Source organism: Musca vetustissima, unplaced genomic scaffold, assembly GCF_032173495.1.
Source record: "Musca vetustissima isolate MV318-11 ecotype Yass unplaced genomic scaffold, APGP_CSIRO_Mvet_v1 utg12493, whole genome shotgun sequence".
Taxonomy (NCBI): domain Eukaryota; kingdom Metazoa; phylum Arthropoda; class Insecta; order Diptera; family Muscidae; genus Musca; species Musca vetustissima.
The window spans coordinates 96,878-108,541 of NW_026887141.1; the positions used below are offsets into that span (position 1 = coordinate 96,878).

General features: G+C 32.3%; 1 protein-coding gene across 1 annotated transcript; it reads right to left on the reverse strand.

The window, feature by feature from the left end:
- Window positions 1-5,952: 5,952 nt before the first annotated feature.
- LOC133334739 (protein peste-like) lies at window positions 5,953-10,426 on the reverse strand. Its single transcript, XM_061543066.1, has 4 exons — window positions 10,124-10,426; window positions 8,164-8,388; window positions 7,494-8,074; window positions 5,953-6,454 (listed from the first exon to the last, which is right to left on the reverse strand). The coding sequence occupies exons 1-4, from the start codon at window positions 10,424-10,426 to the stop codon at window positions 5,953-5,955; spliced, it is 1,611 nt and encodes a 536-aa protein (XP_061399050.1).
- Between the last annotated feature and the right edge of the window lie 1,238 nt (window positions 10,427-11,664).

Genomic DNA, 11,664 nt, shown 5'->3' on the forward strand with positions numbered 1-11,664 from the left:
GGGTAAACCCTTCAGCGACCTCTGAAATAAAAAAAAATAAATAAATTTAGAAATTAGTGATGTGACTTTACGGACTATATGGACATTTCAACAGGATAATGAACCTAAACATACCAGCCAACTGGCAAAGGAATGATTTGAATCCTAAAGGATTGACGGAATGCTACGGCCAACGGATCTTAATCCGATAGAAAATTTTTTGGCAGATATAAAACGATGTGTGGCCAATGCCAAACCATCAACAAAAGCCGAACTATGGGATGTAGTTCAAAAAACATTGACCCCGATACCAGAACAGCGATGCAAGGACCTTATAAGCTATATCCGAGCCGTTGCGATGCTGTAATTAAAAATAAGATACAAGAAAATATGAAATAAGCCAATATTATATGTGTATCAAACTATTGATTTTATCCAATATGTGTGTGTTATTTTATGGTTTTTCGCTACTTACCACTATTTTTATGAACAGCGGCAATTTTGACTATTTTCTTATATTCTTATTTTTGTTTAAATGAATATAAAAAGGAATAAAACTATTTATTTGTGAAATTTAATTAAAAATATTAAGTGCTTCAAAACAATTTAACAGTTCAATACTTACAACCTAACTGCACTACTATTTTAATGAACACCGCTGTAAAAATTACTTAGGAGAGAGATAATAACAGTGTCATGTTATTCAACAGCAGTTATTAGCAAACTCTGGAAATTCAGTTTCCATTGCTGCTCTCTCTCTCTCTCTTCCACTCTCTATTTATGTGTGGGTGGGTGTTGGTGTACCAACTTAACAATAATGGTTAACTCTGTCAGTTGCCGACTAATAAAACCATACACATTTTTTGTTTTCAAATTTTTGCTCTATTAAATAAAAAACAAATAGGCTGATAACTGTGGGGCATATCAAGTAGATGACAACGAACCCGCTTTTTTGCAGACTTTCAAATATTACAAACACCTGCAACCATGTCTTATCTAAAAACACAAATAAAAATTATCACTTTTTTAAATAATACGATATATGTAGGTATGTATTGGTTTTTTATAATGGTTGTTAATATTAAAGAATGACGTTGGAGGGAAATACGATAGGTTTTTTTATTTCATCAATTGGGGAATAACTTGGGAAAATTGAAAACAAAAATACGAAATAAATTTATTTTATGATAATTATATGAATCAGCTGATTTCTGTTGACATTCGAAATCATAAAGCAGAAGGCTGTTAGGTTTGATATTCTGTTGGATTTAACACATGGGTATATTCCCTTTGTTCGGATCAATTTATCCACGATTGTCGGAAGAAAATATTGAAGACTATGCAATGCAAATAATAACGCATTTAATAAAATCGACCCATTTTTAAAAGTAAACAGCGGTGACCACATTTCATATTCTAAGTTTCCAGCCATTTCATTATTTATAGCTCTAAGAGATAATATGCTACATTTTTGCTTTAAACTCTTAGTGACATCTGTTAATGGTCAATAACATTAAATTTCACATTCATTCATGTTTCTTTAACAGAACAATGTTACCCTGTGTCTGGCATAACATTAATCGATTTTTGAAATACCCTGTTATGTTTTCAAATAGAGAACGCTGTTAGTGTTAACATTAATTTTACATGGGCGGTTATAAATTTTAGTAAATTCAAATTATGGCGAATTTTTTAATAAATATTCAAGGATCAACAAAAGGCGTGGATTTTTTAAAGAATATTTTTTCAAGGATCAACACAAGGCGAGGATTTTTTCAAGGATCAATACAAGGCGTGGATTTTTTAAAGAATATTTTTTCAAGGATCAACACAAGGCGAGGATTTTTTCAAGGATCAATACAAGGCGTGGATTTTTTAAAGAATATTTTTTCAAGGATCAACACAAGGCGTGGATTTTTTTAAGAATATTTTTTCAAGGATCAACACAAGGCGTGGATTTTTTAAAGAATATTTTTTCAAAGATCAACACAAGGCGTGGATTTTTTAAAGAATATTTTTTCAAAGATCAACACAAGGCGTGGATTTTTTAAAGAATAGTTTTTCAAGGATCAACACAAGGCGTGGATTTTTTTAAAGAATATTTTTTCAAGGATCAACACAAGGCGTGGATTTTTTTAAAGAATATTTCTTCAAGGATCAACACAAGGCGTGGATTTTTTTAAGGAATATTTCTTCAAGGATCAACACAAGGCGTGAATTTTTTAAAGAATATTTTTTCAAGGATCAACACAAGGAGTGGATTTTTTAAAGAATATTTTTTCAAGGATCAACACAAGGCGTGGATTTTTTAAAGAATAGTTTTTCAAGGATCAACACAAGGCGTGGATTTTTTAAAGAATAGTTTTTCAAGGATCAACACAAGGCGTGGATTTTTTAAAGAATAGTTTTTCAAGGATCAACACAAGGCGTGGATTTTTTTAAAGAATAGTTTTTCAAGGATCAACACAAGGCGTGAATTTTTTTAAAGAATATTTTTTCAAGGATCAACACAAGGCGTGGATTTTTTTAAAGAATATTTTTTCAAGGATCAACACAAGGCATATACAGACAATACACCTTGCTAACCTGCGTCATTACTTTGTCAATTTTTGTTCCTTGTTGGATCTATTGACGTCCACATCATGTTGACATATTGGATAATAAACTTTTAACAACTTGAAGTGATAATTATTAATTATTCCATTTTAGGTAAACAAAACCGTTGAAAATCAATGAAACATCCGATCTGAACGTCGTCCATATTCGGCAGTCATTAGAAGGTGTTCGAAAATAAATTCACTCCCACTGGGTATTGAAACAAGTGATTAAAACGTTTTATTACACCATGATATGGCTAATATTGGAAATTTACTACAGTCAGATGCACTTAGAGAAATGACGTGTGTATTTGGAAAGGACTTTAAAATGTTTTTATAAAAAATCCAAACCTTGTAAAGGACCTAAAAACATATTTTTTAAAAATCCAAAAATTAATTTTTAAAAAGAACCTAAAAAAATAATATTTAAAAATCTACGCCCTGGGAAGAACCTTAAAATTATTTTTTTTAAACCACGCCTTGGGAAAATCATTAAAAATATGTGTTTAAAAATTCAAAGCTAAGAAGGTCCTTAAACAATATTTCTTAAAAAAGTAATTTATTGGGAAGATTCTGTAAAATATGTATTTTTTTAATCCACGCCTTGTGAAGGTTCATAGAAATTATTATTTGAAAAAATCCACGTTTTAAGAATATCCTTTAAAATTATATTTTTTAAAAAGCCCACGCCTTGGGAAGATCCTTATTTTTTTTTTTTTTTTTTTTTTTTTTTTGCAAAATAGTCAGGCTGAATCCCAGTTTGTTGTTTTTATAAAAAAAAAAAATTTTTTTTTTTAATCCCAGCCTTGGGAAGATCCTTGAAAAAATTGTATTAAAATTCCCAATCCATTTTTAAAAATTCACCCATATGAGAAGTTCTTTAAAAATATATCTTTTTTTAATTTGGATCTCAACAGGTCGGACACGTTTTTTTTTTACGTTGTAAGAAAAATGTGTCAATATTGCGGAATTTTGTGTTAATTGTGCTTAACAATTTGTTTTTGCTCGATGAGGCATAACTAGGTAATTATTAGGCTTTGCTAAATAAAATCTTTGTTGGTTTTTATTCGGTTTATTTTTATTAGCCGACCGATCATACCTCTGGAACATGACTTGACCACCACCCTCCTCGCCCTCTGTGTAAACGGAATTTTTTGTAAATAAATCAATCACTACAATCAACGCGGACATTTATGGCCATTCTAATGGCCAAACAAAAGGTTATAAAAATAAAAAATATTTTATTGACAAAATGTAAAATTATTATAATTTCCGATTCCAGCTAAAATAAAAAAAAAACAAAATTGTTGACAACAAATTTTAAAATTAGCTTTTTTATTTAGAAACCCTTAGTAGGGATGGGCAAAATGCAAAGTCTTTGTTTGTTTGAAATGATGACGACAATAAATAATTTGTTAAGGTGTGTAGGATGGAGGATAGCACGTGAATGCTATAGAATTTTTGTATACGAATATAAATATTATAATTTTTTTTATTAACCGTTAGACGGATGATATTTTAAGATTTAGATTTTTTGTTGGCATATATTTCCACACACTCATCTTTTTTGGTATTTTATCACATAAGGGATCTATTTTATTGTAGGGTACAATCACTTCGAACCGACTTACCGGATTTTTCAGCATTTTTTCCCAATGCTGTAAATAGTAATTTAATAGACACCCAGCTCCGACACTTTCACATAATTGCGTAAATGCAATGACTAACTAAGGCATAACAACCGGAAAATTGTATGTCGGTTGAGAAAAAACTGGTTTCAGTTTGGAAAAATACCCAACGCATCTGTTGATTATCTAAACCAAAATATAATTAGAAAACAAATACAATGTAGTTCAATATAGATTTGTAATTAATAATAATATACAAGATTTTTTAATTGAAATCCACGTTTTTAAAAGATATTGAAAAATATATATAATATTATTTTTATTAATTCGCTTTTATTAATACGCTCTATGATTTGAGAGGATCTTTAAAAAATAAATTTTTAATAAAAATTTAACTAAAAACGCCTTAAAATGGTCCTTGAAAAAATATTCTTTAAAAAATCCACGCCTTGTTTAGGTCCTTGAAAAAATATTCTTTAAAAAATCCACGCCTTGTTTAGGTCCTTGAAAAAATATTCTTTAAAAAATCCACGCCTGGTTTTGGGCCTTGAAAAAATATTCTTTAAAAAATCCACGCCTTGTGTTGATCCTTGAAAAAATATTCTTTGAAAAATCCACGCCTTGTGTTGATCCGTAAAAAAAATATTCTTTAAAAAATCCACGCCTTGTGTTTATCCTTGAAAAAATATTCTTTAAAAAATCCACGCCTTGTGTTGATCCTTAAAAAAATATTCTTTAAAAAATCCACGCCTTGTGTTGATCCTTGAAAAAATATTCTTTAAAAAATCCACGCCTTGTGTTGATCCTTGAAAAAATATTCTTTAAAAAATCCACGCCTTGTGTTGATCCTTAAAAAAATATTCTTTAAAAAATCCACGCCTTGTTTAAGTCCTTGAAAAAATATTCCTTAAAAAATCCACGCCTTGTTTAGGTCCTTGAAAAAATATTCCTTAAAAAATCCACGCCTTGTGTTGATTCTTGAAAAAATATTCTTTAAAAAATCCACGCCTTGTGTTGATCCTTGAAAAAATATTCTTTAAAAAATCCACGCCTTGTGTTGATCCTTGAAAAAATATTCTTTAAAAAATCAACGCCTTGTGTTGATCCTTGAAAAAATATTCTTTAAAAAATCCACGCCTTGTGTTGATCCTTGAAAAAATATTCTTTAAAAAATCAACGCATTGTTGGTTCTTGAAAATCATTTTTTAATAAATCCAATATTTTTTCTATTAAAAACCATTTGTTATATATTTTAATTAAATTTATTTATTTTTTATTTTTCAATACATTTGATCTATCACATTTTCAAATGCAATAATTTGTTGTAACAAAAACCCTTAATAAAATAAAAATGAAATATTGAGTTGAATTGGTTGATGAGTATCAAAATAATGCTGTGATGAGTAGTGATATCTTAGACTTAAAGGTTAAAAAAAATCGGGACTTATATTTAAAATAAACATTTGGTATTTTGGTTTTTCTATTTTTTTCTTCTGCATTCGATAACGAGTCCTACGAACTACCCTTAACCTAAAATGACAAATAGATGTGCACTTTTATTTAGACGGGAATGGGAACACATATCATTAAAACTAAATAATAAAATAAAAAAATAAAGCTGTGACATACAAAGGGGAGGAAGGGAGAGAGAGAGGGGAAGAGAGCGATAGGGTACGTACATTTGAAATTTTTGAAAATAAGGTCCTATTCTAAAAATGAATTAAAATTAGAAACAATTTGCCAGCTTATCAACTATCCATATCTAAACTGGTATCACATTCTTCGGACGAGGATGAGGAGGAGGTCCCTTCGCTCGAGGCTCTTTGCTCTTCGCTGAGACATGAACGCCACGCCTCATCATCACCATCTAGATGGGAGATGACAATCGGTAGACTTCGGCGGGGATGTGTAATATACATCAGCGATGAAAAATTCGAACGTAGACCGAATAAATCCTTCGTACTGCTAATATCTTTGGCATCTAAATCACCGGGAATAACCTTGGCATCTTCGTCACTGGGCAGCGCATTAATTTCCATGTGCCGAACATAACGTTTATTCCAATGATCACGACATGGTTGCCATAGGGCAACGATGAGACCCAATATTACCAGAACAATACCCATGATGTCACAATACATGGGGAAATTTTTAACGTGCCGCAACAGTGATGCTCCATAATCGGATATTTCCATTGTCATGTCGAACCAAACGACGGGAAAGGCAAAGTTGCGTTTGGTGGGAAAGGATCTGTAAAGAGAGAAAAATAAACATTTTAATATTTTTCAAGGATTTTTAAAATATTTGTTCAAGGACCAACCAAGGCGTGGATTTTTTAAATAGATTTTTTTCAAGGACCTCTAAAGCGTGAATTTTTTAAATAGATTTTTTCAAGGACCTCTAAGGCGTGTATTTTTTAAATATATTTTTTTCAAGGACCTCTAAGGCGTGGATTTTTTAAATAGATTTTTTCAAGGACCTCTAAGGCTTGAATTTTTTAAATAGATTTTTTTCAATGACCTTTAAGGCGTGTACTTTTTAAATATATTTTTTTCAAGGACCTCCAAGGCGTGGATTTTTAAAAGAATATTTTTTCAGGGACCTCCAAGTCGTGGATTTTTAAAAGAATATTTTTTCAAGGACCTTCAAGGCGTGGATTTTTAAAAGAATATTTTTTTAAGGACCTCCAAGGCGTGAATTTTTTAAAGAATATTATTTCAAGGACCTAAACAAGGCGTGGATTTTTTAAGGGAATATTTTTTCAAGGACTTCCAAGGCGTGGACTGAATATTTCTTTTTTCAGGGACTTTAAAAGAATATTTTTTTTCAGTGACCGCTAAGGCGTGGATTTTTAAAAGAATATTTTTTTCAGTGACCTCTAAGGCGTGGATTTTTAAAAGAATATTTTTTTCAGTGACCTCTAAGGCGTGGATTTTTAAAAGAATATTTTTTTTCAGTGACCTCTAAGGCGTGGATTTTTAAAAGAATATTTTTTCAGTGACCTCTAAGGCGTGGATTTTTAAAAGAATATTTTTTCAGTGACCTCTAAGGCTTGGATTTTTAAAAGAATATTTTTATTGGGACCTCCAAGGGGTGGATTTTTTAAAGAATATTTTTCAGGGACTTTAAAATAATATTTTTTCAAGGACCTCTAAGGCGTAAATATTTAAAAGAATAATTTTCTGGGACTTTACAAGAAATTTTTTTTCAAGGACCTCTAAGGCGTGGATAAAAAGTATATTTTTTTAGGGATCTATGTCGTCGACTCATTCATGGGCTTAATGCCTACCTTATATGCGTTGTTGGCCTTATATAAATATTCAACTGCAAGCGACCCGTTAAATGCATCATCAGTCCCGTTCTTGGTTCCAAAATAAGATATGTTTCATGTGCCGTCCTATTCGGTGCTATACCCTCAACCTGATCCGCATAAAATGGATCAGCATCCATAAAATGTGGTTTCGATATCAGAATTGGTATACCATAATAACAGCTACTGATATTAAAAACGCCATATGGCAAACATTCACCATCACAAAAGCATTTATTTTCCGGATACATAGTGCCATTGTCAAAGGCACTCGGAGAGATTTTATAACGATATGCCCATACACCTTTGTAGTACACCTCACTGTCATAATCCGCCGTCACCGGTCGACAAAAATCCGTAAAGTAATATTCAATGGATTCGTATTTTTTCAAATTGGTCCTCTGAAATTCTCCCGGAGATCCGTGTACGCCATTACAACCGCTAGCAAAGACGTCGGTATAATTTTTACCTTTCCATTGAACCATTTGACCGAGTTGTGACTTATCGCCGACGCCGGTGTGTATGCTGTGCACACCCAAGTAATCGGTGGAGCCATTGCGCTGTAGAAGAAAAAATTAAAATTATTAATTAATTTAAATTTTGAAAGTTTTTTTTTTAAATATATTTTTTTTATTTCTCTTCTACTTACAGCATAAGCATACCCAATCCGATCCCATGGCATAAAAACGCCCAGATTATATCTCAGCGATGCCGGCAGCACTGCCAATAAATTTACAATATCATCATTGAAACCCCTGAAGAAGAATTCATCAGCAGTCCTCGTCCAGACAGCGCCGTTTTTATAAAACTTCAGGGCCATGTCGATCACTGTGCGCATGAGGTAAGGCCAATGTCGTGATTTTGCAGCAGCACCCTAAAAAACACGCAAAATATAAAAATAATGCAAATTAGGCTTTCGTTCTCTGGGCAGGACAATATATAGGGTCTATAATAAGCGTGCATTTTTTTAAATAATTTTTTCAAAGGACCTAAAGAAGGCGCGGATTTTTTAAAGAATATTTTTCAAGGACCTAAAGAAGGAGCGGATTTTTTAAAGAATATTTTTCAAGGACCAACACCAAGGCGTGGATTTTTTAAAGAATAGTTTTTCAAGGATAAACACAAGGCGTGGATTTTTTTAAAGAATAGTTTTTCAAGGACCAACACCAAGGCGTGGGTTTTTTAAAGAATATCTTTTCAAGGACCATCACAAGGCGTGGCTTTTTTAAAGAATATCTTTTCAAGGACCATCACAAGGCGTGACTTTTTTAAAGAATATCTTTTCAAGGACCATCACAAGGCGTGGCTTTTTTAAAGAATATCTTTTCAAAGACCATCACAAGGCGTGGATTTTTTAAAGAATATTTTTTCAAGGACCAATCGAGGCGTGGATTTTTTAAAGAATATTTTTTCAAGGACCAATCGAGGCGTGAATTTTTTAAAGAATATTTTTTCAAGGACCAATCGAGGCGTGGATTTTTTAAAGAATATTTTTTCAAGGACCAATCGAGGCGTGGATTTTTTAAAGAATATTTTTTCAAGGACCAATCGAGGCGTGGATTTTTTAAAGAATATTTTTTCAAGGACCAATCGAGGCGTGGATTTTTTAAAGAATATTTTTTCAAGGACCAATCGAGGCGTGGATTTTTTAAAGAATATTTTTTCAAGGACCAATCGAGGCGTGGATTTTTTAAAGAATATTTTTTCAAGGACCAATCGAGGCGTGGATTTTTTAAAGAATATTTTTTCAAGGACCAATATTCTTAAAGAATATTTTTAAGGACCTTTTTTCAGGGACTATTGCAGGCGTGGATTATTTAAAGAATATTTTTTCAAGGTCCAATATTCTTAAAGAATATTTTTAAGGACCTTTTTTCAGGGACTATTGCAGGCGTGGATTTTTTAAAGAATATTTTTTCAAGGTCCAATATTCTTAAAGAATATTTTTAAGGACCTTTTTTCTGGGACTATTGCAGGCGTGGTTTTTTTAAAGAATATTTTTTCAAGGTCCAATATTCTTAAAGAATATTTTTAACGACCTTTTTTCAGGGACTATTGCAGGCGTGGTTTTTTTAAAGAATATTTTTTCAAGGTCCAATATTCTTAAAGAATATTTTTAAGGACCTTTTTTCAGGGACTATTGCAGGCGTGGATTTTTTAAAGAATATTTTTTCAAGGTCCAATATTTTTAAAGAATATTTTTAAGGACCTTTTTTCAGGGACTATTGCAGGCGTGGATTTTTTAAAGAATATTTTTTAAGGACCTTTTTTCAGGGACTATTGCAGGCGTGGATGTTTTAAAGAATATTTTTTGAAGGACCTTTTTTCAGGGACTATTGCAGGCGTGGATTTTTTAAAGAATATTTTTTCAAGGACCTTTTTGCAGGGACTATAACAGGCGTGGATTTTTTAAAGAATATTTTTTCAAGGACCTTTTTGCAGGGACTATAACAGGCGTGGATTTTTTAAAGAATATTTTTTCAAGGACCTTTTTGCAGGGACTATAACAGGCGTGGATTTTTTAAAGAATATTTTTTCAATGACCTTTAATAGGCCTGCCTTTTTTAAATCATTTTTTCAAGGACTATATTAGTGCATTCTTTACTTACCGCCAACAGAGCATTAATGGATACCAAGGTGTCATTAAGCCCCAGCTTCGAGCGTGTTGTATTCAAATGATAATAATGGGTTTTGCCATAATCCACAGTGTGATTGTTGTCATGCCACTTGAATACCTTCTTATAGGGCACCTCTATATAACTGAAGGGTCCAACCTCATTCACCTTGGGCTTCTTGGACATATCATAAAATTCCTCAGAATTTGTCCAGTTGAAAAAATAGAAGTCCACCGATACATTGACATCGGGTGTGGCCCACATTTTGGTCAGTTCGCCACCGGGACGTAATATCATTTGCTAAAATAATTAAAAAAAAAATAAAAACAATTTTTTTTTTTTTTTTTTTTGATTTTACAAAATTCATTTCCGCTCATACTTACACTATCTATAAAGCGTTCGAGCAGAGGCCTGGAATAGATTAGAAAAAATCCACCTAACGCTATCAGCAGCGTTCCAAGGACAATATAAAAATATTTTGCATATTTTCGGGTACTTTTCAAAATCATTGTCGATGATCGGTGGGGCATTTTTATGATGTTTGTAAATGGTGTCGTTGATGTTGTGGTGGTTGTGGTAGTTATAGGTCTGCGTTCTGCAGCTGGAGTCCGCCCGCAGTGTTAGTCCGGCAATCTATCTGCAATACAAATAAAATACAGAAATGGAGAAATTGTTTTAAATCTTTTTATTTTCCATTCTAATGAAGTTTGCAGCAGAATTGCGAACGAGCAGTGCGAGAAGAACGAACGAAGATAATAGCAATTAGTTGTGTCGTTCTCGCCGTCTTTATGGGAGATTAAAATGAAGCTGACATCGTTGGGTCCCCTAGAAGTCAGTTTAGATATTGACGTTGTTGTTGTTGCTGTTTTTATTATATATCTAAATTTAAATTATTACTTAGTTTAACATACATACATCCACAGTTTAATCTACTTGAAGTACCATTAAACAAAGACAGATAAGTATAAAAATGTCTATGGGGTCAAGATGGGGGTCAATAGTCAAAAAAAAAAATATAAACATCAGAATAGATAAACAAAATGATTCAAAAATTATTTCAAAACAGTGGTTTGTAGACAGAAAATGTTCTATTTGTGACTGGTGCTTGAAAAAATATGTTTAAAAATCAACGCCTAAGACTGGGGCTTGAAAAAAATAATTTTAAAAATCAACGCCTAAGACTTTAAAACCAGTGGAGCAGTATAGTCGCACGGGGCTGCCCATATGATAGCCTATACAACATCCACGAAAATATAACTTTCTGTAGTTCTCTATTCTGACCTCTTGATGGACTAGAGGTCAACAAATATTACTAATATTCAGTACAGCCCTTCTAATTACTTGTCCAGATTCCCTTCACCGTGGGTTGTGTTGTGATGTTCGGCTTTCAATCGTGGCCTATATATCGACTCGGAAAAAAATTCAAAAAATTAATTTTTGATCGGAAAAATATAGGCGTTGTCCTTGACCATACGTGGATCCTCATGGAAAATTTCTAAGCCATCAGCGCTATATTTCCGACCTCTAGTGTGGTA

Bases quoted from the DNA above. Each gene is read 5' to 3' on its own strand.
- LOC133334739 (XM_061543066.1), bottom strand. From the start codon at position 10,426: ATGATATTACGTCCCGGTGGCGAACTGACCAAAATGTGGGCCACACCC. The intron at 8,075-8,163 runs GTAAGTAGAAGA...TTTCTTCTACAG, and splicing joins GGATTGGGTATGCTTATGCT to CGCAATGGCTCCACCGATTA. The intron at 6,455-7,493 runs GTAGGCATTAAG...CTCTCTTTACAG, and splicing joins AGGCCAACAACGCATATAAG to ATCCTTTCCCACCAAACGCA.